Source organism: Ambystoma mexicanum, chromosome 12 (genome assembly GCF_040938575.1).
Source record: "Ambystoma mexicanum isolate Mex_15411 chromosome 12, UKY_AmexF1_1, whole genome shotgun sequence".
NCBI classification, from domain to species: Eukaryota; Metazoa; Chordata; class Amphibia; order Caudata; family Ambystomatidae; genus Ambystoma; species Ambystoma mexicanum.
Window position 1 is genome coordinate 687,207,916 of NC_090936.1, and position 26,135 is coordinate 687,234,050.

The window sequence follows — 26,135 nt, forward strand, 5'->3', positions numbered from 1 at the left end:
TCTCAAAGGAGGAGTTCAAAGGACGTTTAAGAAGAATCTTCACAGTCATATAAAGCATGCAATTAAGTACAAAACACTAACCTGGTCTGCAGAGCAGGATAGAAGGATTTAGAATTCACCTAAAACTTCATCTACAGAACCGGGGGAAAGGTGCTGCGAGGAAATTTCAGGGAAATCCCGAATGGGGAAAAAACCCTGCACCGCTGGGGTGCGTAGAGGTGCTGGTCTCAGAGGTAGATTTCCAGAAAGCTCAGTTCCGTGAACTGGGATTTGATTAGGTCAAGAGGAGCCCGGGTTGGTGACTGCAGGAAAAATAAATATGATTAGTGAGGTTTAATGCCGGATCCTAATCTGAATAAGAAAATGAGTTACCTCTTTTCAAATGGCTCGGGGGCTTGGGTGAACGGTGAGCAGGCAGAACCGATCATATTCAAGGATGAGGAGACAGCTGTGAACAACGCTATGAGAGGGTTAACTTTTACGAGGATTGCAGTTCGGGACTCTTATTATACTTTTATGGCTTGCACCTACCAGTAGATAGATACTGCGCGGAAGAGACCGAAGACGGCAGGGAAACTAGTTCGGATTTATTGTAAGGAACGCTGGGTGAATGAAATGCATGTAGCCAGCGGGCGCGAGGATTGTAATTATTTACAAATGGAGCGTCATGCAGGGGCAGGTTCGGAGCGCCACTTCTGAAAACAGTAGCAACGCGTCTCAGAGAAGTGTTCGGTGACTGATATGCTGCTTCCTGGATCGGGGGAGGAGCTATGGTCTTCGATCTCATTGCAATGAATAGACTGCTATGCACTGTTCGTGGCACCATGTTGGAATGGACTGAATGGAGGACAGTCCAGTGGTGCCAATTTTTCCATAGCGACCATCCACGGCGCTATCCCCGCCTCATAACACAAATTCAAGATGGTCACACTTTCTCAGATCCTTCCGGCCCTCCAGTTACAGGATTGGTTGGTGTCATTGGACGTTCAGGATGCTTATTTTCATGTGCCAATCCATTACAAGCACAGAAAATACCTGAGGTTCGCTGTCGGAAGCTCGCACTATCAGTTTGAGTCCTACCATTCAGATTGACCTCCGCCCGAGGGTCTTTGCCAAACTGATGGTGGTGGTGGAAGCACATCTCAGGAGAGGGGGGATTCATGTCTACCCCTATCTGGACGATTGGCTGATCAGGGCACGTTCTCCCGAACAAGCTCTGGATCTTCTCAAAGTCACCTGCCACTCCCTTCACAGACTGGGCTTCTCCCTCCATTTCAAAAAGTCACAGATGACACCTTCCCAGCAGCTCCAGTACATCGGAGCTGTACTAGACACATCCTTGGGAAAGAGCTTGCCACCCAAGGCGAGAGCTCAAGACATTAATCAGATGGTTACCAAATTTCAAACTGCCCAGAATCTTCCAGCCTTCGATTTCTTGAGGTTGCTCGGCCTCATGGCATCCTGCATTTTTCTGGTACCAGAAGCCCGCCTGGGAATGAGATCCCTTCAATGGGCTTTAAGAACACAATGGTCCCAATTCTCAGGAAAGATGTCGGACTGACTTCAGGTTCCAACCAGGGTATCACAGGATCTTCTGTGGTGGGCCTGCGAGGACAATATTCTGAAGGGGGAACATTTTTGGCAGCCAATGCCAGAGATTACAGTAGTGACGGACACCTCACTCACTGGGTGGGAAGCCCATGCCAATGGTCTGACAATCAGCAGTAGTTGGTCTCCATCAGAGTCCAAACTACACATCAACCTTTTGGAGCTGAGGGCAATCAGACTAGCGCTGAAGGCCTTTCTGCCCTCTGTCAGGGGAAAGAATGGCCTGATAATGACGGACAACACAATGGCATTAAATCAACAAGAGAGGAGGTGTAGGGTCTCTACCACTGTGCAGATAGGCAATGCAGCTCGGGTACTGGGCAATTCGAGAAGGAATCTCCCTATCGGCAGTTCACCTAGCCGGGGAGGAGAACAGGACGGCTGATGCTCTGAGCAGGCAGAGCACAGTTTCCCACGAGTGGGAGCTAGCTCAGGAAGTACTTCAAGGGATCTTTGCCCTTTGAGGAACCCCTCAGGTAGACCAGTTTGCGACCGGAAGCAACCGAAAGTGCAAAAGATATTGCTCAAGGGAGTTTCATCCGTGAGTAGCTCTAGGAGACGCGTTCGTGGCGAATCCCCGTCATTCCTCAAGTAATCAGGAGGTTGAGACGGTTTGGAAGCCAACTGATCCTAATTGCCCCGGATTGGGCCAGGAGAACGTGGTAACTGGACCGTGGCGGCTGGTGAGTTTGAAAGCTGGTGGGGCGTGAATTTTTTAGCGAGCATGCTCAGCCCATGAGCCTACACCACCCAAGGCTGGTGAGGTGGGGTTCTCCCCCACGCACAATGTTTTGAAAAATGGCCTCCAAAATGTGCAATGTACTGTCCAAAAAACCCACCAAAATATGACAAAAAGCATTAGGTTTTACATACAATGGTGGTACATTATTCTTACTTGTGCAAGTGTGATGGTGTATTTTACAGAAGCTTGTATTGAGAATAGCTGGTACTATGGTGTATGCATAAAGAAATTCATTATATAGTCAGTAACGATGGAAACATATATGTTTGTCATGCTGTTACTAGCATTCATATGCGTTCATCCTCTTACTAAGGTGGGATTTGAGGCATTTTCTGAAAGGGGAGAAAGTAAGCTAAAATAATAATTTTTAGTTTTTAACCACTTAATTAATGCAACATTTGTCCTACCTCTAATGGCTGTCTGCCTCGCTGAGTTGCCATTGCTTCAGTTGCTCAAAGTTGAAACACATGGAATGCACAGGTCACACAAATAGCACAAACATATTGCATGGAGAAAAATGCAACAGAAATAGTTTACTAAGTTTATTATGTTCAGTGCTTTATTATCAACCAACAACCATAACATAATAAACTGATCAGCAATTAAACAAACTACACATTTCTCACTGTTCTGTCAATTAGATCACTGCAACTTTACACAAAATCCTAACATGTAAGGCCATTGAAACAAAGAATTGAAGGTAACCCACAAAATAACTGCAAATAGCTTGTAACAGAACATTCACTGGTCAATCATTTTGAAAGTTTGTACAGAAATTGTGCACGTCTATTTTTCAGAGAGGGAAATTTATCAATAGTCTGTGTATTGAAGTCAGGGATCTCTTGAATGAGTTATTTTTCCATAGACAGCATGGCCAAAGCATTCAGACCATCATCAGTCATTATGTTTCTCAAGAATGTTTTAACTTGTTTCAGGGTGGAGAAACAGCACTCAGACTCAGCTGTTGTCATGGGTGTAGTAATCAGAATTTTTAATAACTGCATTGTCTCACAAAATTCTTCTTCGAGATTGATTTCAATTCGCAATTTTAATAAAGATATTGCCCCACTTGCATTACAGAATTCCGGTCTCTCATAAACAAATGAAAGTTTAGTGTGCAGTCTTTCCTTGTTTAACATGGAGTACGCTTGGATAGTTGCAGTCAGTGCATCATTGGGAAAAGACTGTCCGTGTGTTTGTAATTGGTCACTCTTCAACAATTTGGCCCCCTCCAAGAGTTTAGTAAATGCAAAGTGTTCTTGGGCTTGTGTAACTATGATATCACATACTTCTTTTGCCAAACGATTCAAAGTGGTCATATTTATATTGCGTTGCCTCTGATGGAAGTTTAGCTTCCAAATTGTCAGTGTTTTCACCTACTCTGCCAATGCACTTGATAAAAGTTGCAGTAGCTTTCTTCACATACACATAGTCAATGCCTTCTGAAGCTGGTTATATAGAATGTCAACATGGGGCATTATGTCATTGAACAAAAAAAAGGAAGAAAAGGAACTCCTTCTCTTTCAGAGTTCGGATGAATCCCTGGGCCTGATGCACAGTAACTCCCTCTAAATCATCCAGTTTTTCAATGACCTCAAAGCATCTATGGAGTGCGTGCCTATGCTGATAAATGGCTTCTACTATCCGAATATGGTAGCTCCAGCGAGTGCGAGATGGTTTTGGAAGTCTTTTATCTGATATCTCATCTAGAACTTTGGTTCTTTTTGGAGAACGAGAAAAAAATGCACAGAAGCCAGAGATATCAGTAAAGAAAATTTGAGCTTCTGATATTTTGAGAAACAGCTTGTGCCATGATGAGGTTAAGCTGGTGTGCATAGCAATGTACATAATGGGCATTTGTATACACTTCATCTACTTTTTGGACTCCACCAGGCACCCCCCTCATTACACGTGCACCATCATATGTTTGCGCAATTACTTTCTTTTTATCAATCTTCAGGGAATACTTTGTCCAATTTTTCCATTATGGCAGTAGCAATGGTCTGCGCACTAGAGTCCTTCAGATGAGTAAATCCATAAAACCTTTCAACAATTCTGTATTGTTTATCAATGTAGTGAAAACATCGGTGGTATCGTCTGTCTGAATAGCCACATAATTTGTGTGTTTTAACTGCTCTACAATGATCTCTCTAGTGACCGTGAGCATGCAGACGAGCAGCTCATTCTGAAGTGTTTTTGAAATGCCCTTGAATACTGTTGCATTCTTTAAATGCAGTTCCATTGCACTGTCTATGCTGGATACAAAATCCACCAGGCCTCTAAATACACCAGGATTCAAAGAATCTTTAGTTTCATCATGGCCACGTAAAGCCAATTCAAATGCACCATAAAAACACACACAGTCTGTCAGGATCCGTCCCTGGAAGCTTTGGCATGATTGGAAAGTAATGTCACGAAGAGCCTGGCGGTAACGGACTAGCCTTCAACCAAGATGGCGGCCGCCGTCATATAAGCAAGCCCCGTCCACCTCCCTGCACGTTGTATCTGTGGATTTTCTTCGATACGCTCGCTCGGCTACCCCTCTGATTAGCCTTTCTCCTCCTGCCCTCTACAGTTTCCCCGTCCGCATTTCTGCCTTCGCAGTCACCTATATTTGTTCAGCCTTTCCTTTCTACGGCGTTCGACCGCTCATCTCTTTCCGCCCTATCCTTTGCTTTTGGCTTCCTGCCGTTCCGACTCGCGACCTCTGCCGCCACTCTCGCGACTCCTCGCATTCCTCCCTGTACGCTTCGGGGTTCATCCTTTTCTTTTGAGATAGGGACTGTACTTTTCTTCTACACTCTTTATCTTCTGTCCTCTGCAGTTATTGGAACGAATCCTTCTGGTCCATTTCTTTGCTACGTACCTGTTGTATGTTGCTGCATCCTGTTTCCTCTGGACACAGTTACAGAATACTCTACCTGGGACTTACCTCTCCTGTACCACCTGTGATTCCTCTGTGTCATCATCTCCCGACAAGCACAAACATACTCAAACTTCTCTTGCTGGCAACTTGCAAAGTCCTTATTTCTGTACTTACCAACCGGAGCTGCTCAACTCAAGAATCCTTCCTGGACAATTCTGCAGGGTTTTTTGTGCCATCCTATGGCTTTTTCCCTGTCTATTGGGGCTTGGCTCCTCGGGGCCCCCCAAGACAGGTTCCACTTCCTGTCGAGGTGGCCTCCGAGGGAGCCAGGCCTTACTTACATGACAGGAAGTCTAGAGAGAAACCATCTAAGGACCATTCCAAGTTACCACGGAACCAGCCTTCACTCATCAAAGAAAGACAAGAATAAGCAACAGGTGAGGAGCAGGGGGTGGAAGGTGAACAACGTGACACAGTCGATTAACTTTGACAAGATGTAACGGTTTTTCTCCACATCCTCATTATGCTTGATTGCGCTCCAGCGATAGGCATCGTCCAACTGTGTCGCAATGTTCACACTTCCCAACATGTGCAGCTGTAATATATTCTCAATATGAGATTTGCACGATTCATGTCTCTTGCTTTTTTCTGACAAATGCTTTAAGTCAGTGACTCCTGTTTTCATCCAGGCCATTTCACCTCAAAACAGCAGGTAAGGGAAGCAGAACAAAGAGCGCTTAGCAACACTACCAGTGAGCCATGTCTTCTTTTCATACCAAAACATGGAAAATGTGCATGTGTAGGCCTTTAGCCTATCTTTTGTGGACTGTTCAATTTTTAGATCTGGCTGATCAGGCCCTAGTCTTCTCACCTCCACTTTTTCACTGTGTGCGAGTCCGGAAAATGTTTTTGAGAGCAATTGATCCACTGAATTCATTTTCAGCAAGAGTGACACCTGTTAATAAGGCAAATTATGTAAATATGTATATGGGATCATCTAGTAATTGTTCAAAGGTATGCTCTTCAATTACACAGAAGTATAATTTGTTGATACTAGGCACAGATAACATCTGCAATGATACACAACAATTGCTGTTAGGGAGAATCCTGTGCAGTTCCCTTGGGGACCACTGCAAGAAGATTAAGACTATAGGAGTAAGCAGTAACCCAATTGGTAGCAGTCTCTACCACCCAGATTTACCTGGTAGCTGTGGCTGAGCAGTCAGACTTCTCTCAAGAAGAGTAGGGCTGTATACAGAGGGTACAAAATAGGGCTAAAAACACAGCAGAGCAAGCAAACACTGACCAGAGCTTGGTATCAAAAGTATATCATTATTTATTTAACACACACTTAAGGAAATACACTAGCACTATAAATCAAAGCAAGTTCAAACACAATCAGAAAAGTATACACACCTCCCTTAAGAATTATTAGACAAGTCTAAGTCAAAACACCACTATTTGTAAAAACAGATGCGAGCGCGTAACTTACATGGCACTCCAATAATTAAGTTAAAGGGAGAGAAAAAGGCAGGTCTTGAATATAAAACAGTTCCCAACACTATTCTAAGACCAAAACAAGTTAGTGAAGGCAGGGTCTACTGTAGAGCCAAAGTTCATAGGCCAGGCCCACTTTAAATGGAGCAAGGTGAAATGTGCCCAAGATCACACAGTTTAGAAATGCATTCAAGTCTTTGTAAACATGTTCAAAAGAGGTTGGATTGATTCAGAAGGTAAAGTTAGAAGGTCTGGGGGCCAACCCAGTTGGAAAGTCAAGGATTTAAGGGTCTCCTTTAGCAAACCGTAGAAAGGGAGGCCAGGTGGAACACAGTACCTTTAAAGTTGAGGAAGCTCCAGCGGTGGCAGTTGTTCCTGGAAGCGGGTGCAGTTTGTGCAGATTAAGAGAGGATCTCGTCGAGGAGGAAACTTGGAGTCGTTGCACAGCCCATGGAAGAAACCAGCCACGGAGTTTGTCGATTAAAAGGTGCGGACCTCAGAAGGATTAAAGGCTAATGAATGACCCTGCCAGGAATGACTCCCTTGATTATGTGTTTCTGCCCTCTGTACTGTTCCACCCCTTATACTCTAGAGATTCCTTCCCTACCTACTTTATAATTCTCACTGCAGGTTCTGAGGTGGGGAGGCTGGATGATCACACATGTATAATATTTCCAGAGGTCACATCACAATGGGACCAAGGGACAGTACCCTCAGAGTTCCCCTGTCTCACTCTGCTAGCCCCTTATGAGTGAATCTGTCACAGCATGTAGCTCAAAATGCAGGTGAGCTTATGATATAAAGTTACTGACAAAAAATGCACATGTTTACTCCACATAGGCACAAGAGGTATACAGAAAAAGATGGACAGATGGAAAGATAGATACACAGAGATGGATACACTTAGATGGATAGATAGGGTAGATAGATAGGCTGGTAAAGATAGATGACCCACGATGGGAGTAACATGGCCACTGGACTGTCCAGAGGCCTAGCGAGGCCTTTGGATAGGTCCAATGACTACTTTGCATGTCCAGGCCTATGGCCACCCTCAGGCAAAGTGGTCGCTTTGGTGACATGCTGGGGCTTGGGCAAAAATGTCCAATGGACATGGGCACCGTCTTACCTGGTGGGTACTGTCGCCGGTAGCCTGAGGGATCTGCAGGCTAAGGGAAGCCCTGCCTGGCCCTGCGGGCCTCCGTGAGTTATTTGTTGCAGAAAGTTTTTAATTTTGCTTTCGCGCTCTGAGCGCGTTGTTGTGCTGCTTCCCCCCCTCCCACTTCCTGGTCCTCCTCTCCCTTCCCGCCTCCCTGCCCGCCCACCCCCCGCCCCTCTGATTGGCTGCCTGGCTGCCTCCCTCTTGGCCTACTCGACGGCTGCTCCCCCGCTCGCTTCTTTGTTTCATCGGAGCGTGGGAGAGCAGTCGCCGGTAGCCTGAGGGATCTGCAGGCTAAGGGAAGCCCTGCCTGGCCCTTCGGGCCTCCGTGAGTTATTTGTTGCAGAAAGTTTTTAATTTTGCTTTCGCGCTCTGAGCGCGTTGTTGTGCTGCTTCCCCCCTCCCACTTCCTGGTCCTCCTCTCCCTTCCCGCCTCCCTGCCCGCCGACACCCCCCTCCCCTCCTCACTCTGCCTATATCCACCCCTTTCCTGGGCAGCCCCCTGCCCGGCAGACCCCTCGGCTAAGGGCCCCTTAGGCAAAGGGCGGCTCCTATGGTTGCGGCTCCCTGTGTGTCTGCAGTTGTCCGCAGGGGACGCCAGGCGCCTGTACTTCTTTCTCCACCTTCTCCCGGCCCACCCCATCTATTCTGTCACGCCCCCATCCACATCCACAAGCCCTCCTATTGCATCCCGTAATTCCATCAATATACGGCAGAATCATAGTACACAACAAGACACCACACGCACCATTGCACATTCTCGCCTTCAGGTTTGCCGACAAGGGGCTGGCCGAACTCTGCGACGCTGGTTTATGCCTCGCTCTCCATTCCTGCATTGGCGGTTGCCGTGGAGACGCGCCATGAGCATTCCGCGTCTCCGCTGCCGACGCTTGGACGTTCTTCCTCCACGCGTCCAATCGCGTGTGCGCCAATCACGTGTGTGAGTCACGTGATCACTGGAGCGAGCGTTCAAAAGTGACGCGCGAACTCCCATCCACGCTTCACAGCTGATCTTGGTTGGACTACGGACGCTGCTATCCTTGATCTTGGATTTTGCCTTTGGATTCCGAACCGCTTCCTCTTTTGTACCTCGCCTGGACATGCTTCTTCCTGGTTTTGACCTCGGCTACTCCCACGGACTGCTTCTTGGATTTCCCTTGTTTGGTACCTTGTCTTGAACCGCTCCCCCTGGACACGACCTTGGATTTTCTCCTGGACTGCAATTGGATTATCCTTTGGTTTGAATTCAGCTCTCTGCATCACGTGCCATCTAGTTTGGCTCACAGTACCAGGTTCCGTATCAGGTGGTGATTCCATCCTTCAAGTGCTTTGCCAGGCTGCAACCTTGTCGTCAACCCTGCCGGCCCCCCAGACAGACACCCTACATCACATTCCAGACAACCACTCAGGGTAAGCTCCTTATAGGTAAACATTTAGGATTGTGCACAGGGTGTAATGGTTATCTAACCCGCGTGTTTGCCTTACAGTGGTCAGGGGAAAACATCTTCCGGCATTCCTGGTTCCGGCTGACGACATTCACCACCTGTGGCCTCAAGGGCTACTCGGGCAGTATATTGACTGTTTGCTCGAGTGGAACTTGGGGACAGAGGTATCATTGCCTACACGACCATCAAGTCCTGACATATTCCTGGTCACTTCTTTCGCATGGTGTCTTCAGCTCACTGTGTCCCACAGTTGTGGTAACTAGGGTTTTTTCTCCCCTCGCAGGATTCTCAAACTTAGGTGGCCTCTGTACCTAATACGCACTCACTGTTCTGAAATGTGGTAAACCAGGGATTTTCTCCCCTCGCAGGATTCTCAAACTTAGGTGGCCTCTGTACCTAATACGCACTCACTGTTCTGAAATGTGGTAAACTAGGGTTTGCCGCTCACTTCCTGCCTGCGTGCTCTCGTATCGTCTGTCTCCCCCCCTCCCTCCTACTCCATGGTGCTCTCTATCTCGCCTATCTTCTCTAACTACTTCTCTATTGACTATCCTGCTCTCCTCACTTAATCTGGTAGAAAAAGTTTAAAAAGGACATCCTGGTCTCCAACCCAGGCCTCCCTATCGCTGACACCTACACTAGTGCCTGCTCCAAGGAAACTCTCACTGACATCCTCTTTTTCGTGCCTTCGCCTGACCTTTGGACCCTTCATATGGTCTCTGTGCTCTCTCCTTTCTCCTCTTCTCCCATTAATGGTGGCACCCGTTGGGATGTCCTCTTGGCCTCCTTCCACTCCTCTAAGGCCATCATTAATGTCTACGCTAATGGGACCGTCTTGGTCCAAGGCCCTCAGGCCAACCTTCACCTCTTTGATAGACGCTTCCCATGCCTCATCAACTTCCTTTCCTCTCCTGCTGTCCCCCCTCTTCTGTCCTCGGCTACCTTGCCTCTACCCTCCCTCCCTGCCCCCTCTCTTGCTCCTTCTTCACCTCCCTCTTCTACACCTCCACAGGGCGTACCTCTGATCTGTACCCCTCCCCGGAAGTCCTTCAATGATGGCAACCTTCTCCACATTGCCACTCTTAACTCTCGCTCTGCAATCAAGCATTCTTCTGATATCTGTCACCTTCTTAAAGAACTGGACCTTGACGTTCTCGGTCTCACTGAGACATGGTTCACGGCGAGCTCTGTCACCAGCTTTGACACACTCCTACCTGACGGTTACAAGATCCTCTCCGTGCCCAGGCCCAACCGTGGAGGGGGGTTGTAGCCCTTATCTTCCCCAAGTGGATTCCTGCCACTGTCACTCCTACGCAGACCTACTCCTCTTTTGAATGCCTTGTCTGCCGTCTCTCTCTCTCTCCTAGCCATTCCCTTACCGTGGCTACTATCTATTGGCCACCTGGTCAAATCTCCTCCTTCGTCTCTGAGTGGGCTGACCTCTCCTCCTCACTCCTGTCCTCAACCACTCAACTGCTCTTTCTTGGTGACTTCAACATCCACTTGGATGCCTCCTGTCCCCCCACGGGACTCTTTCGTGACCTCTGCGACTCTCTCTCACTCTCTATTCTCCCGTCTGGGCCTACTCATTCTGCAGGGCACACTCTTGATGCTCTGATCTCTTCTGACCTTCCCCTCTCCGTCCCTCTCTCCACTCCTCTCTCCTGGAGTGATCACTTTCTTCTATCCTCCCACCTCACCCTCCCTACACCACAGGCAAAGCCACCCTCATCACTGCCACCCACCTTCTCGGTCATCCGACCCATGAAGCGCGTGTCAGTTGAGGCTTTCGCTGCCACCTTCTCACTCCCCCCTCCTCTTTCGGCGGACTCCCACGCTGACACAGCCCTCTCCATGCTCCACTCTGCTATATCTGATACTCTTGATATCCTTGCCCCTGTCATGAGAATCCACCTGAAGCCCAAAGCCAAATGTAACTCCTGGTATGACTCGGAGCTCGTCACCCTTAAACGCAAGTGCAGGGTGGCAGAGAGGAAATGGCGTGCTTCATGTTCATCCTCTGACAAACTGGCCTGCCGCCTGCTCCAAAGGCAATACCGTCTCTCCGTTCTCACCAAGAAGAGAGCCCTTATCCAAGCCCGCATCTCTGCGGCATCTAACAACTCGGCCGAACTCTTTAAAATCTGCAAGGAGCTTGCCAAACCTGCTGCAGTCTCTACCTCTCCTGTCCCCTCCCAGGCCCTCTGCACTGCACTGGCCTCTCACTTCATCTCTAAAACTCAGGACATCCTGTCCTCACTCTCCTCCTATCACCTCCCTCCCTCTCTTCCTGGCTCTTCCTCTGGCCCTTCTGCAGCCACCCCTCCTCCCTCCTTCTCTGCCTTTCCCCTTTTTTCTGCTGACGAGGTTTCCAGACAAGTCCGATCTATGAAAGTCTTATCTAAACAGGTTCACCCCTGTTCCTCCAAAACTATCAAGGACCACATTGACTCCATGGCTCCTGACCTGGCTGACTTTTGCAACCACTCCTTCGCCTCTGGAGTCTTCCCATCCCACCTTAAGCACTCCCTTGTGCACCCTCTTCTTAAGAAACCCTCTTCTGACCCCTCCTGCCCGGCTAACTATCGCCCAATCTCCATCACTACCTTCCTGGGCAAGCTCCTGGAGAAACTGGCCATCTCCGAGCTTAACCTCCATGCTGAATCTGTTGGCAGTCTTCATGACCATCAATCTGGCTTCAGAGCTGCCACAAGCACGGAAACTGCTCTCCTGAACATCCGTGAGGACCTACTCTTGAACCTTGACTCCAACACTCTGTGTGTTCTCATTCTGCTCGATCTCTCTTCTGCCTTTGACACTGTCAACCATGCCATCCTGCTCAACCGTCTCCGTGATAACCTGGGTATCACTGGTCAGGCTCTGGCGTGGCTGACCTCTTTCCTCTCCAATCGACCCTCCCAGGTCCAACTGGGGTCCTTCCTCTCTGACATCTTTTTCTCCACCTGTGGTGTCCCCCAGGGATCAAATCTCTCCCCCTGGCTGTTCAACCAGTATCTGGCACTCCTTGCCCACCGCATCGCCGCTCTCTGCCCCAACTTTCAGTGCTATGCGGACGATACCCAACTCATTTTCAGGCCACCCTCGGCCTCCTCCTCTACTTCCCTCATCTCTGACTGTCTGCTATCCAGGAATGGTGTGCCGCCAATGACCTCTGCCTTAATGCCAGTAAGACTGAGATTCTACTAATCGGCACACCCACTCCCTCCTTCCCTGCAGCTCTCTGGCCGGCCTCTCTTGGCCCTCTTCCTGCTCCTACCTGCAAGGCAAAAAACCTTGGGGTTATCTTCGACTCCACACTCTCCTTCTCTCCTCATATATCTGACGTCTCTAAGAAGTCACACTACGAGCTGCACCTCCTCAGAGGTATTCTTCCCTTCCTCTCCTTCCCCCAGAAGCTCACTGTCTCACGAGCCCTGGTTCTCTCAAAGCTGGACTACTGTAACAGCCTCTATCTTAATCTGCTTGCCTTCACTCTCCGCCCTCTGCAACTCATCCAGAACACTCTCCGCCCTCTGCAACTCATCCAGAACAGAACTGCGAGACTTGTCCTTGGCCTCAAGCCCAGGGACCGTATCTCTCCAGGACTGAAGCCTCTACACTGGCTCCCAGTGGCTGCGAGGATAAAGTTCAAAACCCTCTGCATTGTCCACAAGGCCTTCTGGGACCTGGGGCCTAAATACCTTCAACTCTCTCTTCCTAAATATCTTCCTTCCCGAGCCCTTCGCTCATCCGTCTCCAACTCCCTCAGGGTCAGCCGCTTCTCGAAGCAACGAGCTGGGGGTAGATCTCTCTCCGCGGCAGGGGCCTCCCTCTGGAACAGCCTTCCTGCCTCCCTGAAACTTGAGGAGAACCATCTCCGGTTCCGGAAGCACCTCAAAACCTTCCTCTTTGCTTCTGTTTTCTCTCTCCCTCTCCCCTGCTAATTCTTCGCTGAATCTGCACCGAATCTGCAACTGGGCCACTCTCACCGACCTCGGTCCTGGGCCCAGCCACTCTCCACTTGCACTGCCTCCCTGGCAACCCCTGCACTGCGGGACTGTCCCTGTATGCCTACAGCCCCCGTTCCCAGCACTTGTCTGCACTTACCTTGCACTTGCCACTAGCTGGCCTTTATTTATTTTATTCTACTTACCTTGTACTGCACTTCCCCCCTCCCCTTCCCCATGCACTTTCTCCCTTCCCCCTACCCCTGCACTTGCGCGATCTGAATGACACCTGGCCTAGTAGGATCGTTGTCTGTCTTCCCCTTGTTCCCCCATCCCTGCCTCGTCGCGCCTTGAAACACTTGTGTATAGGCGCGTTACAAATGCCATATCATATCATATCATTACTGTATATATGGTATTGTGTATTGTTAAAAAACAATTGAAAGGGTAGATACTCTGCAACAAAATGAAGCTCTAAGCAAATAGTACATACATGGACACGTGTGCTGGAGGTTCTGTTTAGGGACTGTGATGAATGCGTCTCAACTGGACAAATATTCAATTTTAACACTACCTCAGGCTAAGTGATCTACCAATGCCCGCCACCCAGGCACAATTTCATTATAGTTACTCACTCACTAGTCGATATGTGGAATTCTGGGCAAACAGGGCTTTAGACCCCCTGAAAATTTGTGTTGTGTTGACTTGACCTGGCTCAGGTACAGGGCCATTGGTAGGCAGGACAGGACGCATGGGATAAGCGGTACTTGGGTCTGCTCTGCACTGTTAACGAAGGCCCGGCAATTACAAATGTAAAGCATTTCATTGTTTGCAACTGTGTTCATATGCACACATTTTTAGGCAACTAAAATGGTGATGGGATGTTAGAACTGGCATGTCAGGGGAGTGATTGGAAGAGAAGTAGGGGGCAGTAGACAGCGCATTCTTACAGTAGTCCTTAAGTGTGTGATTACAGACATTATAGTGAGGTAAATGCTTTTAATATTGAAGCTTTATTAGCTTTTACTATCCTTTTGCACACGTTTTTATTGAAACAATTAAATGTTCTCGGTGTGACCTTCCAAAACGTACCCCCCAACTGAAAGCCATTCAGTGGAAAATACAAGTTGAAGCGACGGTTAATGTCAGTGGAGTGAGCTGTCATTTCTATCTTACAGGCAGGGCAATCGTGCATGTTCTGGTATTTATTGCAAACTCTGCCCCCATGACATCTCACATTCACAAAATCTAAGCACACAGGAAGTGGGGGAGCAGTAAAGTGGGGTCATTTTAATATGGATGGATGCTAATGTTAAGACAAGTACTGATTTATCGTCACCTAAATCATTTTCAACTGTTGTATGGAAAACATTTGCACACAGTATGATATTAGAGATGCATGCCATTGATGTCAATTTGTCAAACAAAAGGTGAGTGCCTTTTATCTTTCAACCAAGAAAGCATTGATTGAAAAAAAAATGCACAAGCAGTGGTGCTGGAACAATTGAATGGGGGTTCTGGCTCGTGAGGGCAGGGGCCTGGCCTGAAGTCAGAGGCTCCATGGAGCACTATCAGGGCCCAGGCCTGCCCCACGGGCCCCAAGGTGTGCTGGAGGCAGTACAGTACACGGCCTGCTCCCTGTGCACGCGCGCTGCTGCGGATGAACAGCTCACAATCTTGTTCACGATGTAGGCTCAGCACAAACAACAAAAACACGTTGAAATCACGATGATGGATGAGAGAGAGAAGCATGGGTGGCTCATGCACCATGAGTCATCACCCCACCCCCACACTCAAGTGATTGGCTGCCTCCTGCATAGATACAGTAATGTCATTGGCAAAAAGCCAATGACATTACTGTATCTAAGCAGGGAGGGAGGGAGACTCCCTCCCTCCCTGCAGATTATAGATATTTCGGGTGCTGTTTGCACACATAGTGATGCTGGCGGGGCCACCCCTCAAGCGCCCAGCCAGCCTCCTACTTAAAAGGGTTACGTAAAGTGCATGTAGCTACAAGCTCCATGCACTTTACTATGGGCTAGAGCAATGTAAAACGAGAAGCGCCCCGCTGTTACAGATTCAGAAGAACTTCTAAACATCTTCTGAATCTGTTTAACACTCACACCTGGTGGGGGCTCTTAGGTGGGGGGGTGGCGCCCTGCCTCCCTATGATAGCAGCCGCCACTGGACCCGGACCTTCTGGATATGTCAATCTGTCCTCTGATAAGTCTTCCACAAAGAGACGATTTTCTCTCGCAAGGGGAGGGACAGGTTCTCCATCCAGAGGTCAACACTCTCAACATTCTTGCATGGTTCTGAAAGGTTGAGATACAGGGATTGGGACCTCCCGGATGACGTAATGGAGGTGTTGGTTTCAGCAAGAAGGCCAGCAACAAAATCTCTGTACCGTTGCCCTTGAAACAAGTTTTGCGACTGGTGCAGGGAAAAGAATGTTGATCCTTTTCCATGTTCCACTCCGGATCTGCTTTCTTTTCTTCTTTCATTAGCACAGAAAGGTCTTAATATTGGAACCGTTAAAGGTTACCTGGCATCGCTTTCCATAGTCAAGCGCTCTTCGGAAGAATGCTCTTACTTCAAAATTCCCTTGGTGATTCAATTTCTAAAAGGGCTCACACACGTGTTCCCGCCTTCTACTTTTCAGGATCCAGTTAAGGATCTTAATTTCGTTCTAAAATGTCTAATGTGTGCCCCATTTGAACCCTTGCACACATGCTCATTAGGTTTATTGACCTTCCAAACCATATTGTTGGTTGCATTGACATCCGCACGTAAAGTGAGCGAGTTGCAGGCACTCTCCTCCAGGCCACCCTATACCGTATTCCACAAGAACAGGGTTGTATTGAGGGTAAACCCTCCTTTCTACCTAAGGTGGTATCTGAATTTCATCTAAATCAAAGAATTGTTCTGTCGGTGTTTTACCCCCGCTGCATCCCAGTAAAGAGGAAGAGAGGCTCCATAGATTGGACCCTAGAAGAACTTTAAGCTTCTATATTTCTAGATTCTTCAAACTAAGTGTGGATGACCAACTCTTTATTAGCTACACATGAAGATAATTAGGACAAGCTGTTTCGAAACAGACTTTGTCAAGGTGGATTATACTTGGTATCTCAGAATGTTACAAAATGGCAGGCAAGGTCCCGCCAGAGGGTTTGAAAGCTCATTCTACCAGAGCTATAGCCTCTTCTGCAGCCCTTCAAAGAGGAGTACCTGTTAGATCCATTTGTGATGCTGCAACATGGTCATTGTTGGATACGGTTACAAAGTATTATTGTCTGGATGCTTCCCATTCTCAGGATGTCACCTTTGGTAAGGCAGTACTGTATTCGGCCTTATAAAAACCAACAATTCTAAATTCTCCTCCCTCCTCCTATTCTACATACTGCTTTGGGAGTCTATCAAAGATGAGGATTACGTTGGAGGACACAATCCATTCGAAGAACAAGTTACTTACCAACTGGTAATGTTCTTTCGATTGGATGTTCCTCCAACGTATTCCTCATCATCCTCCCATCCATCCTACTCCTCTGTAGAATTTCTCATGCTGTTACAGCTTTCGTTCTCGCAAGGCTGACTACTGCTTGCCTAGGCTAACAGCCAACACGAACAGAAGGGAAAAACTGAACTGAGGCCAACGGGTGCCGCGCGTGCTACTTATACACCCGATGATGTAACCCTCGGCGGAGGTCTTTGAGGGACATCGACTCGACGCAATCAATGGACAGCACCCTCTGCCGAGAATTATTTTTACAAAGCAGCTGAGGCTGGACGTGATTATCAAAGATGAGGAATACGTTGGAGGAACATCCAATCGAAAGAACCTTACCAGTTGGTAAATAACTTGTTCTTCTCCAATGTGGGGTAGCCACACCATGTAGTGAAAATATCAATGCCACACAGTTTGAAGGTAGCTCTCCGTTTTATTTTCAAAGCAGATGTAATTTTTACAGATGTATCTGCTTCCTAAAATGTACATGTCCAGCTAATAATTTCCATCTTTTCTTTTCGCAGAATGGAAACTCTCAAAACCCATATTGTCATGGGATTGATGGTGTAATGGAGGCTTATTACAAGAGCCTTAAAAATGTACAACTTTATGGCCCGACCAATTTTGCTCCGGTAATTAATCATGTTGCAAGGTATGCCTATTTTTGTAGTTTCATCTGCAAATGCTGTAAAATGTGTTTGGTTTATGATGAGCGTCTTTGTATCTAACAAGAAATTGCAATTTGGAGAGCAACTATCTAAAACTATTTCAAAAGCTAGCTGAATTACACTCTATTTCTCTGGTTTATGTTTTATGATAATATGGATTCTGGAATAAACAGATATGAGTGCTATCCCTTAGATTTATCATGCATATTTATTTCAAGAAACAAATTAATGAAATAGTGTTTTTTCTTAGAACCATTCTATCATCTGCTAGAACAAACTACTACATCTCAAAATGAGTACCCTTTCTGTTTGTTGAAGTGTGAGACCTGGTGGCTAAGCTCCTCTCGCAGCAAGTCGACCACCCGGCTTGAGTCTCAACTCATCCACAAATAGAGGACCCACAAACAATCCTCTTGTCACTCACCCACCCTCTGGGACTCAAGCCCAATATCGACTCAGAATGCCCTCATAGTTCTCAAAATTTCACAAATATCTCTAACGTGGCTTTTTCAGCAACACTTGAGTAAGGACTAATCTCAATGGGCGCACAGACTGGCACACAGACTGCAACTCACAGTACTATACTACTGTTAAAGACGCAATCCCCGACCCTGGCTGCAGCATTCCACTGCACTCGAGCTAGGGATGTGCTTAAACAAACAATAAAAAACATTTACAAAATGATCAACACCCTATGGTGGGTGCAAAGAATTCTGTTCCATTCATCACTTTTCCCAACAGATCAAGTCTGGTAGAGTCGATCCTGCTTAGTCATCTGAATATTAATCAATTGTTTAAGATGTCTTAGTACAGTGAAGAATCATAACACCATCCCCTTCTGATAAACACAATACAAGCTCATTAGCGCAACATTAAAGCATCCCCGTGAAAATACCTCACTCTGCTTAAGTAATATCATAGAACCGAAGTAGCTTACTAAGTTGGTCCATGGATCTCAACCACCTGGCTCCTCGAGAATAATCATTATCCTCTTCCCTCACAGACCCCCCTGACTCGTAGTTCTTTAAGCTTGCTAAGTTCCTGAAGTGGACAGGTGGTTGTTCAACCTGGTGGTGGTCACTTATTCTACTCTACTTCATACATCTGCTACACGTCCATTCATGCTGAGGCTAGCTCTGGGGACTGTTGCAGTGGAAAATGCCTGAGTGGGCTACCGGATAACTGCTTTCTACCACACTTATCTGGCCTCCAAACCCACACCACCTCAATCTGCTTAGATCTTATTGAACTACCCATTTGTGTTCCATAGGGTTCTAATTCTTTTCCACTAACCCACATAGAGCTCACGTTGCACTCATCTTTCATCAGCATATTATTCTTTACTCATGATCCAACAACCTTGGTTCTGGAATTCCTTTGGGTCAGGCGCTAGTGACCCATACATACTTGAAGCAGGTGTGCATTCAAAAACAGAAAAACTGAAGTGTAGCCCTTCGTGCGGCAATGCCATATAAGCTTGTATTGAACTTTATTCCACCCTGGCAACATATGGGATAAAAGAAACAGTATTCTGGTTGTTATAATGCAGTTAGTCAGCTCCATTAACCTGTTATCTAAGACTTGGACAAATCTGTTATACTGTGTGGTACGCAATTATGTTTGAGGCATGCTTGCATGATGTGTTATGAGAACTGCATCCCGTTAAACTACACCATCTCCTCTTGGCAATGTTCACTCATGAAAGTGTTTGGCATTAATGTCATTGCAGACAAGATTGTGTCTGATTCCTTCAGGAAATGGCTATTTGCAATCTGGATCCATCACCAACACTTCAAATATATCCATTGTGTTGCTGGCTAACTTCACCCAGATTTCCCTTCATCACAATATGAGGTCCAATGGAACATCCATACCATAGGTCTTTCCACAGGTGACACACACATAAACACACACATACGCAAAAGCATACTCACTGAACAATCTCTAGCAGTCATTCTAATGTCAAGGTTGAACTCTGGCCACCAATTCCCTTAGCCCTTCTCTTAGTCCACACTAAACCCAATGACCCTCATCCACTAAGTGCACAATGTTATTCAATAATGTCTGTGAGCAAAGGAGTTTCTCCTACATCTTGATCCGATTTTTCTCCATCCTGCACATGATATCTGTTGTCTTGCTGTCAGTTCCCAGTGCAATATGGGGAAAAGCTGACTGGTTGGACTGTGGGAAACATAGGTGCCCAGTGCCAGCACCTGCTACTTAATGTATGACCTGGTGGAGGAAAAGGGCGAGTCTCCTGGGTTGCACAGTGCATCAGCTGCTAGAGAAATATCAAGTTTATATCAAGACACACACTCTGACACAGCCCCCATTAACCTGAATCTCTCTATCACAAACACTCTTGATGTCCTTGCCCCTTTCATGAGGATCCATTTGAAGCCCACCTCCAAGTGCAACTCTTGGAATGACGCTGACCTCGCCACCCTTAAACGAACATGCAGGGTGGCCGAGAGGAAGTAGAGGGCATCAGACGCATTGTTAGGCAGAAACCTGTGCAGTTCCCTTAGGGAACACTGCAAAAGATTTAAGACTACAGGTGTTGTCAGTAAACCCACTTGGTAGCAGTCTGCACCACCCAGATTTACCTGGTAGCTGTGGTTGAGCAGTCAGACTTCTCTCAAGAAGAGTTAGGCAGTATGCAAAGTATACACAATAGGCACTCAGACACAATAATACAAGCAAACACTGACCAGAGCTTTGGTATCAAAGTATATAATTATTTATTTAAAAACACACGGTTTGAAACACTCCAGCACTCTTGTTGTAAAATATTCTAAACACAGTTACTATTGTAATATGTACACCCCTTTTTTCCTTATCAGATAAGTCACCGTAAAACACCACTTATTTTCATACAGAGGTGAGCACTTAACTAGATGGCACTCCAATAAGTTTGTGAGAAAGGGAGGGAAAAAGACAGAATAGGGAAAGGTACACCACTCTAAGGTTCAGGAACACTGTTAGCAAGGCCGAAGAGCAAAAGTGACTGGTGAGCCAAAGTCCAAAGGCTGGGCCCACTCTTAGAGAGAGCAGAGCACAAATGCGCCCAAGATCACACAGTTACACTAGGCTTAGAAAGTCTTGCAGAGAGTTCAGAAAGAGTTTAGAGAGGCTTAGGAAAGTTTTAGCCAGGGTGTCCCAGGCTAACCTAGGTTCGAAAGCCGGGGGCTAAATCTACCCCGTACAGTCGGTGGCAAGGGAAGCCAGGCGGGACACGGTACCTTAAGTGGGAAGGATCCTCCACTGGTGGCAGTTGTTCCTGGCAGTGGGTGCAAGTTGCGTCGTCGTCCAGGGGAAGAGAAGATCTCAACTTGGAGGAAAGGCGAAGGTCGTTGCACTACCAGGGAAGAAACCAGCTGCTGAGTTTTCCGGTTAAAGGTGGTACCTTTGTTCGCGGTCGTGGTAAAACGTGGTATTCCGGTTGCCGGGGTGCTTAGCACGACAAGGCGGCCACGAGGTACGTCGGGAAGGCGAAAAGACGGTGAAACTGGTTATCCCCACCAGTCAAAGGAAGAAGACTCTCCAGCGGGAGATCTCCTCTGTCGTTGGAAAAAGTGGTGAGACGGTCCAGCAGGGCTCCACCGGTGGTGGTGTCGTGGCAGGTTGGCTCAGCTTCTCCCTCGTCGGATTGTTAGGTCCTGTGGCGACTTCTGAAGTTCCAGTCCCCAAAGCCCTGCTTTTATGCAGAAAACCCCCATTCACTCAGCCTAGCTGTCACTCAAACATGCTAATTGGTGAGCCGGCCGGCTCACCACTTGGGCCAATCAGGATGGAGTGCGACTTGAGTTGCCTAGGCAACTCAGTCCAGGGTGCGTAAATCCCCCTCCACCCCTCCTAAGTACCCCAGACAGAGTGGCACCACTTTGGAGGGCTTCTGTGGAGAAGCCCGCCAAAAAGTGGAACAAAGGGCTCGACTTGGGTTGGAGTCACAGAAGAGAACACAAACACCATTTTAGAATCAAGTTTTGGCAAAAAAATACCAACCGGAGAATTAATATTAATTAAATAAACCGGTGGTATGTTCGAGGCTACCGTAAATAATTAAATAAAGATAGTAGCCTATAACAATGGGAAATCCCATAGGAAAATATTCGCGGTTGAATATAACAAGTAGTATCCACTGCCACCAGCCAAAACTCGATCAGGGGGGACGGAGACGTGCCCCCTCGACTAACAAACCCTGGGGCAATTGAATTGCCCCAGCCAGTACGTCCACAATATGATGGTTTGTACTGGTTCTGTTCAGAATTTAAGACTAGTAAAGTCAATGGTGACTTTACATGCCCTGGGAGACAGTAGTCAGTCCCAGGTTATGGAGTCTATACTGGGGGGTCACTATGACACCCCTGTGTCACTGCACTGAGGGTGCTGTGTAACACACATCACAAAAACACATGAAGCCCTATGGAGTAAAAGACCCCATAGCCCATTAAACACATCTAGATTCAACGAAACACACTCAAATCATGCTCAAGAGTGAGGGTAAAAGAGTCTCAATCTTGGCAGGAGAAAAAAATAAACCCCAAAAATCCAGCAAAGCTGCTGGGGGACTCACTAGGTTAGGAGATTCAGCCTAAACAGAGAATTCTCCCTAACACGCATCCTCTGACAAAATGGCCTGTCGCCTGCTCCAAAGGCAATACAGACTCTCCGTCCTGTCCAAGAAGAGGGCCTACATCCAAGCCTATGTCTCTGTGGCCTCTAACAACATGGCTGAACTCTTCAAAATCTGCAGAAGCTGGCCAATCCTGCTGTAGCCTCCACCTCACCTGTTCCCTCTGCACCGCACTGGCTTCTCACTTCACTAAAACTCAGTACATCCGGTCCTCTCTCTCCTCTTCCTCTCCCTCTACGTCTCTGAGCCCCTCTCTGGCCGTCTCTCCCTTTCCTCCTCTGTTGTCCTCTTTCCCTGTGTTCACTGCTGCCAATGTTTCTAGACAAGTCAGATCTATGAAAGTATCGTCAGCTGCTCCCCTGCCCCTCCAGAACCATCATGGACCACATCGACATCCTCGCTTCAGCCTTGGCCGATTTCTGCAATCACTCTTTTGCATCAGGAACCTTCCCCTTCCCCCTAAGGCACTCCCTTGTGCAACCCATCCTTAAGAAGCCTTCCGCGGATCCTCCCTCTCTTGCAAACTGCCACCCAATCTCTATCACTCCTTTCCGGGGCAAACTCCTGGAAAAGCTGGCCATCTCCCAGCTTACTCTCCACACCAAATCTGTTGGTTGTCTCCATGACCATCAGTCTGGGTTTAGAGCAGCCAGAAGCATGGAAACTGCTATCCCGAACACCCGTTAAGACCTGCTCTCAAACCTCAACTCTAGCCTTCCTTATGTCCTCATCCTATTTGATCTTTCATCTGCTTCCGACACGGTTAACCATGCCATCCTGATCAGTCGTCTCCGTGACAACCTAGGCATCACGGATCAGGGCCTAGCTTGGTTGGCCTCCTTCCACTGTGATCAACCCTCCCAGGTCCAACTGGGGTCCTTTTTCTCCACCACCTCCCTATCCACATGTGGTGTTCCCCAGGGCTCTAACTTCTCACCGTGACTCTTCAATCTTTACTTGGCACCTGTGGCCCATCTCACTCTACCTTCCCTCCTAACTTTCAGTGTTATGCAGATGACATTCAGTTCTCCTTCATGCTCCCCTCAGCCTCCTCTCTCGCTCATTCCTGATTGTTTTGTCCATGATTCAGGAATGATGGTGCACTAACTATCGCTGCCTGAATGCCAGTAAGACTGAGATTATTCTCATTGGGACCCATGCTCCCACTTTGCCTCTTTCACTCTGGCCGCCCTCCTTGGGCCCTCTATCTGCGCCTTCCTGCGAGGGACAAAACCTTGGTGTCATCTTCGACTCCACCCTCTCCTTCTCTCCTTACATCACAGACGTCTCTAAGATGTCCCCCTACCAGCTGCACCTCCTGAGGGGTATTCCTCCTTTTCTCACTTTCTCCCAGAAGCTCACTGTCTCCAGAGCCCTGGTTCTCTCTAGGCTGGACTACTGCAACAGCCACTTTCTAAATCTACCTGCCTCTACTCCTTGCCCACTGCAACTAATCCAGAAAATGACTGTGAGGCTTGTCCTTGGCCTCACGCCCAGCGATCATATCTCGCCAGCCCTGAAATCCCTCCACTGACTCCTGGTGGCTGCAATGACCGAGTTCAAGACCCTCTGCATTGTCCACAAGGCATTCTGGTCGGGAATCACACTACATCCAACTCTCTCTTCCTAAGCACTGGCCTTCTCGAACCCTCTGCTCATCCACCTACAACTCTCTGAGGGTCAAAAACTTCTCCAGGCAGAGAGTGGGGGGTAGATCTCTCTCCTCGGCTGGTGCCTAAGTCTGGAACAGCCTCCCTGCCTCTCTCAAATAAAAGCAGGACCACCTCAGGTTCCGGAAGCAACTCAAGACCTTCCTTTTCGCCTCTGCGTTCTCTCTCTCTCTCTCTCTCTCTCTCTCTCTCTCTCTCTCTCTCTCTCTCTCTCTCTCTCTCTCTCTCTCTCTCTCTCTCCCCTGCTGATGTTCCTGTCTGCTGCACTAACTGGCCTCCCTCTGAAGCTTATGGGGACCAGACTCCTTCACGACCAGTAGCCCCATCCACTGCTTTCGTGGCTACCGTGCACTAGGGACTGTATCTGCAACCCTACAGTCCCCTGCCTCCTTGCACTTACTTAGAACCGGCCACCCCGGCGGCACTTACTTGAGTTTTGCTGTTGCACTCTCCCTTTCCCTTCCCCTGGCAATTCTCCCCTCCCTTCCACTTGCACGACCTGAATGACACAAGGCCTAGTCAGATCATTTGTTTTGTTCCCCTTTTGTCTTCCTTATCTTGTTGCGACTCAAAACACTTGTGTACAGGCACACTATAAATGACTTATATCATAACCACTAGCTGATCCCAAAGCCAAAAAGATAGGAGTCCTGGAAGGGGGAAGACCTGGTGGCAGAGAAGAGGGCCAGGGTTTAGGAAATGTGGGTAGAGGTAAGGGAAGCCAATGATTGCCTCTGGGACAGAAAATAATATTTTGGGGAGCAGAACTTAAAATCCTCCCTCGGGACACTTCATTTCTGAGACTGTGGGACCTTTATCTGAGAATCAGTCCTTTTGCTTACATGAAGTGTATAAAAATGTATCATGTGTTGTTTTCCTACCACTCCTACCATCCCTATGATCTGTGGAAGTCCCAGCTGAGGAATCCCCTGATAATTGGCAAATTTCCAAAGACTATCGCGTCTGCTATTGACCCACACCACTAACAAACCTAGGACTGTGTTGTTACTCTGCTTATTTACTTCTGATGACAAACAGAAATGTAGCCGTGGGGTCCCACTGCGCACTATATCTCAACATCGCCAAATATTTCACTTCACGATAAATAGCATGTGACTTCCTTGACATGAAATAGCAGGGACCAAGAGAAGTGTCCACAGCTTTTGATCAACACACCACTATATAGCGACTCACTGTAGGTGGCTCAGCTTTCTGCAACCATCATCAAAGCATTGTGAGAGCCAAGATGATGAATGCCCTTCCTGATGCTTTGATCCGTGGAGCTACACAATCAATCACAGGAGAAGGATACCCAGCTGAGCAGGGGAGTTTTAATTCATACAGCCAATCCCTGCAGAGCAGTGCCTTTCAACACAGCTGACTGTCATTATAGATCCATGGGCTCAGAGGCCTGGTCCACAGGGGGTACAAGTTCTCATCTCTAGTAAATCAGTGTTAGAGATGTTGACGGTAGAACTGCAGTGGCTGGGAGTGGTGGGAAAGGAAAGCAGATAGGCAAGCAGAGCATAGAGAAGGCAGGAGTGGAGGCAGAAGGTCCAAGACTGTTCGAAAGTGCAGCTAGAGGAGCTCCGAAGGCAGTCCTGGAGGGGAGAAAAGAGAGGAGAAAGACTGACAATTCTTTTGCATGCAGAGGATTGAAGAGGAGAACATGAAAGACCATGGAGGTAGATAAAAGAGGCAAGGGGGTAAGAGAAGAAGCTGAATGAAAACAAACTGATCTAGGGAGTGGGACAGAGAGTGGTACAGAGAGTAGGTCAGATGGTAGGGAAGGAAGTAGAATGCAGAAAGACTGCCAGAAAGACCAGAGTAAAATGTCAGGAGCAGGATAGAGAGAGGAGACAAGCCAGGTGGGTGGAAAGACAGAACCACGCAGGGAAGCAAGAAACAAGCGAAGAGGGAGGGGAATTGGCCCAGATCATTGCAGAGCATTGAGGAGAAAGAGCAAGGATAGATGAAAGAGACTGGCAAGGGGGTCAGCCCAGGCGATCAAGCAGGGAGTAGATTGGTATTGCCAAGGAAGCACCTGCTCAATTTCTGCTTGAAAGGTGGCAGAGTTGCTAGCCAGTATTCTTTGGTGCATATTGAATCTACCTGGGTCCAGTGAGATCTGAAAAAATCTAAGCCAAGTGCGTCAGGATTGGGTAAAAGCCTAGACCCCTTAAATCCATCAAGTGGGGAAGACCATCTAAGGAGGCTTCAAAATCCTGACCAAGCCAAAAATTAAATAGGTGCCTGGATTCTTAAAACTCCATTCAATGTAAGTTACTTTTTTGTTTGACTGCCAGGATGCAGAAACCCAGGGAAGAAAGGGATGGACAATGATCCTCAAGAAATCCAAAGTTGCTCCTATTTGTTTTGACTGTTTTGATACCTT

General features: G+C 47.7%; 1 protein-coding gene across 3 annotated transcripts in view; it reads left to right on the plus strand.

The window, feature by feature from the left end:
* CPNE8 (copine 8) overlaps window positions 1-26,135 on the plus strand; it is a 2,424,038-nt gene that overhangs the window by 2,005,159 nt on the left and 392,744 nt on the right. For all 3 annotated transcript variants that reach the window (XM_069629223.1, XM_069629224.1, XM_069629225.1), the window contains one exon: window positions 17,291-17,418. In XM_069629223.1, coding sequence (XP_069485324.1) covers window positions 17,291-17,418 — 128 coding nt within the window. The remainder of the gene's footprint in view (window positions 1-17,290; window positions 17,419-26,135) is intronic.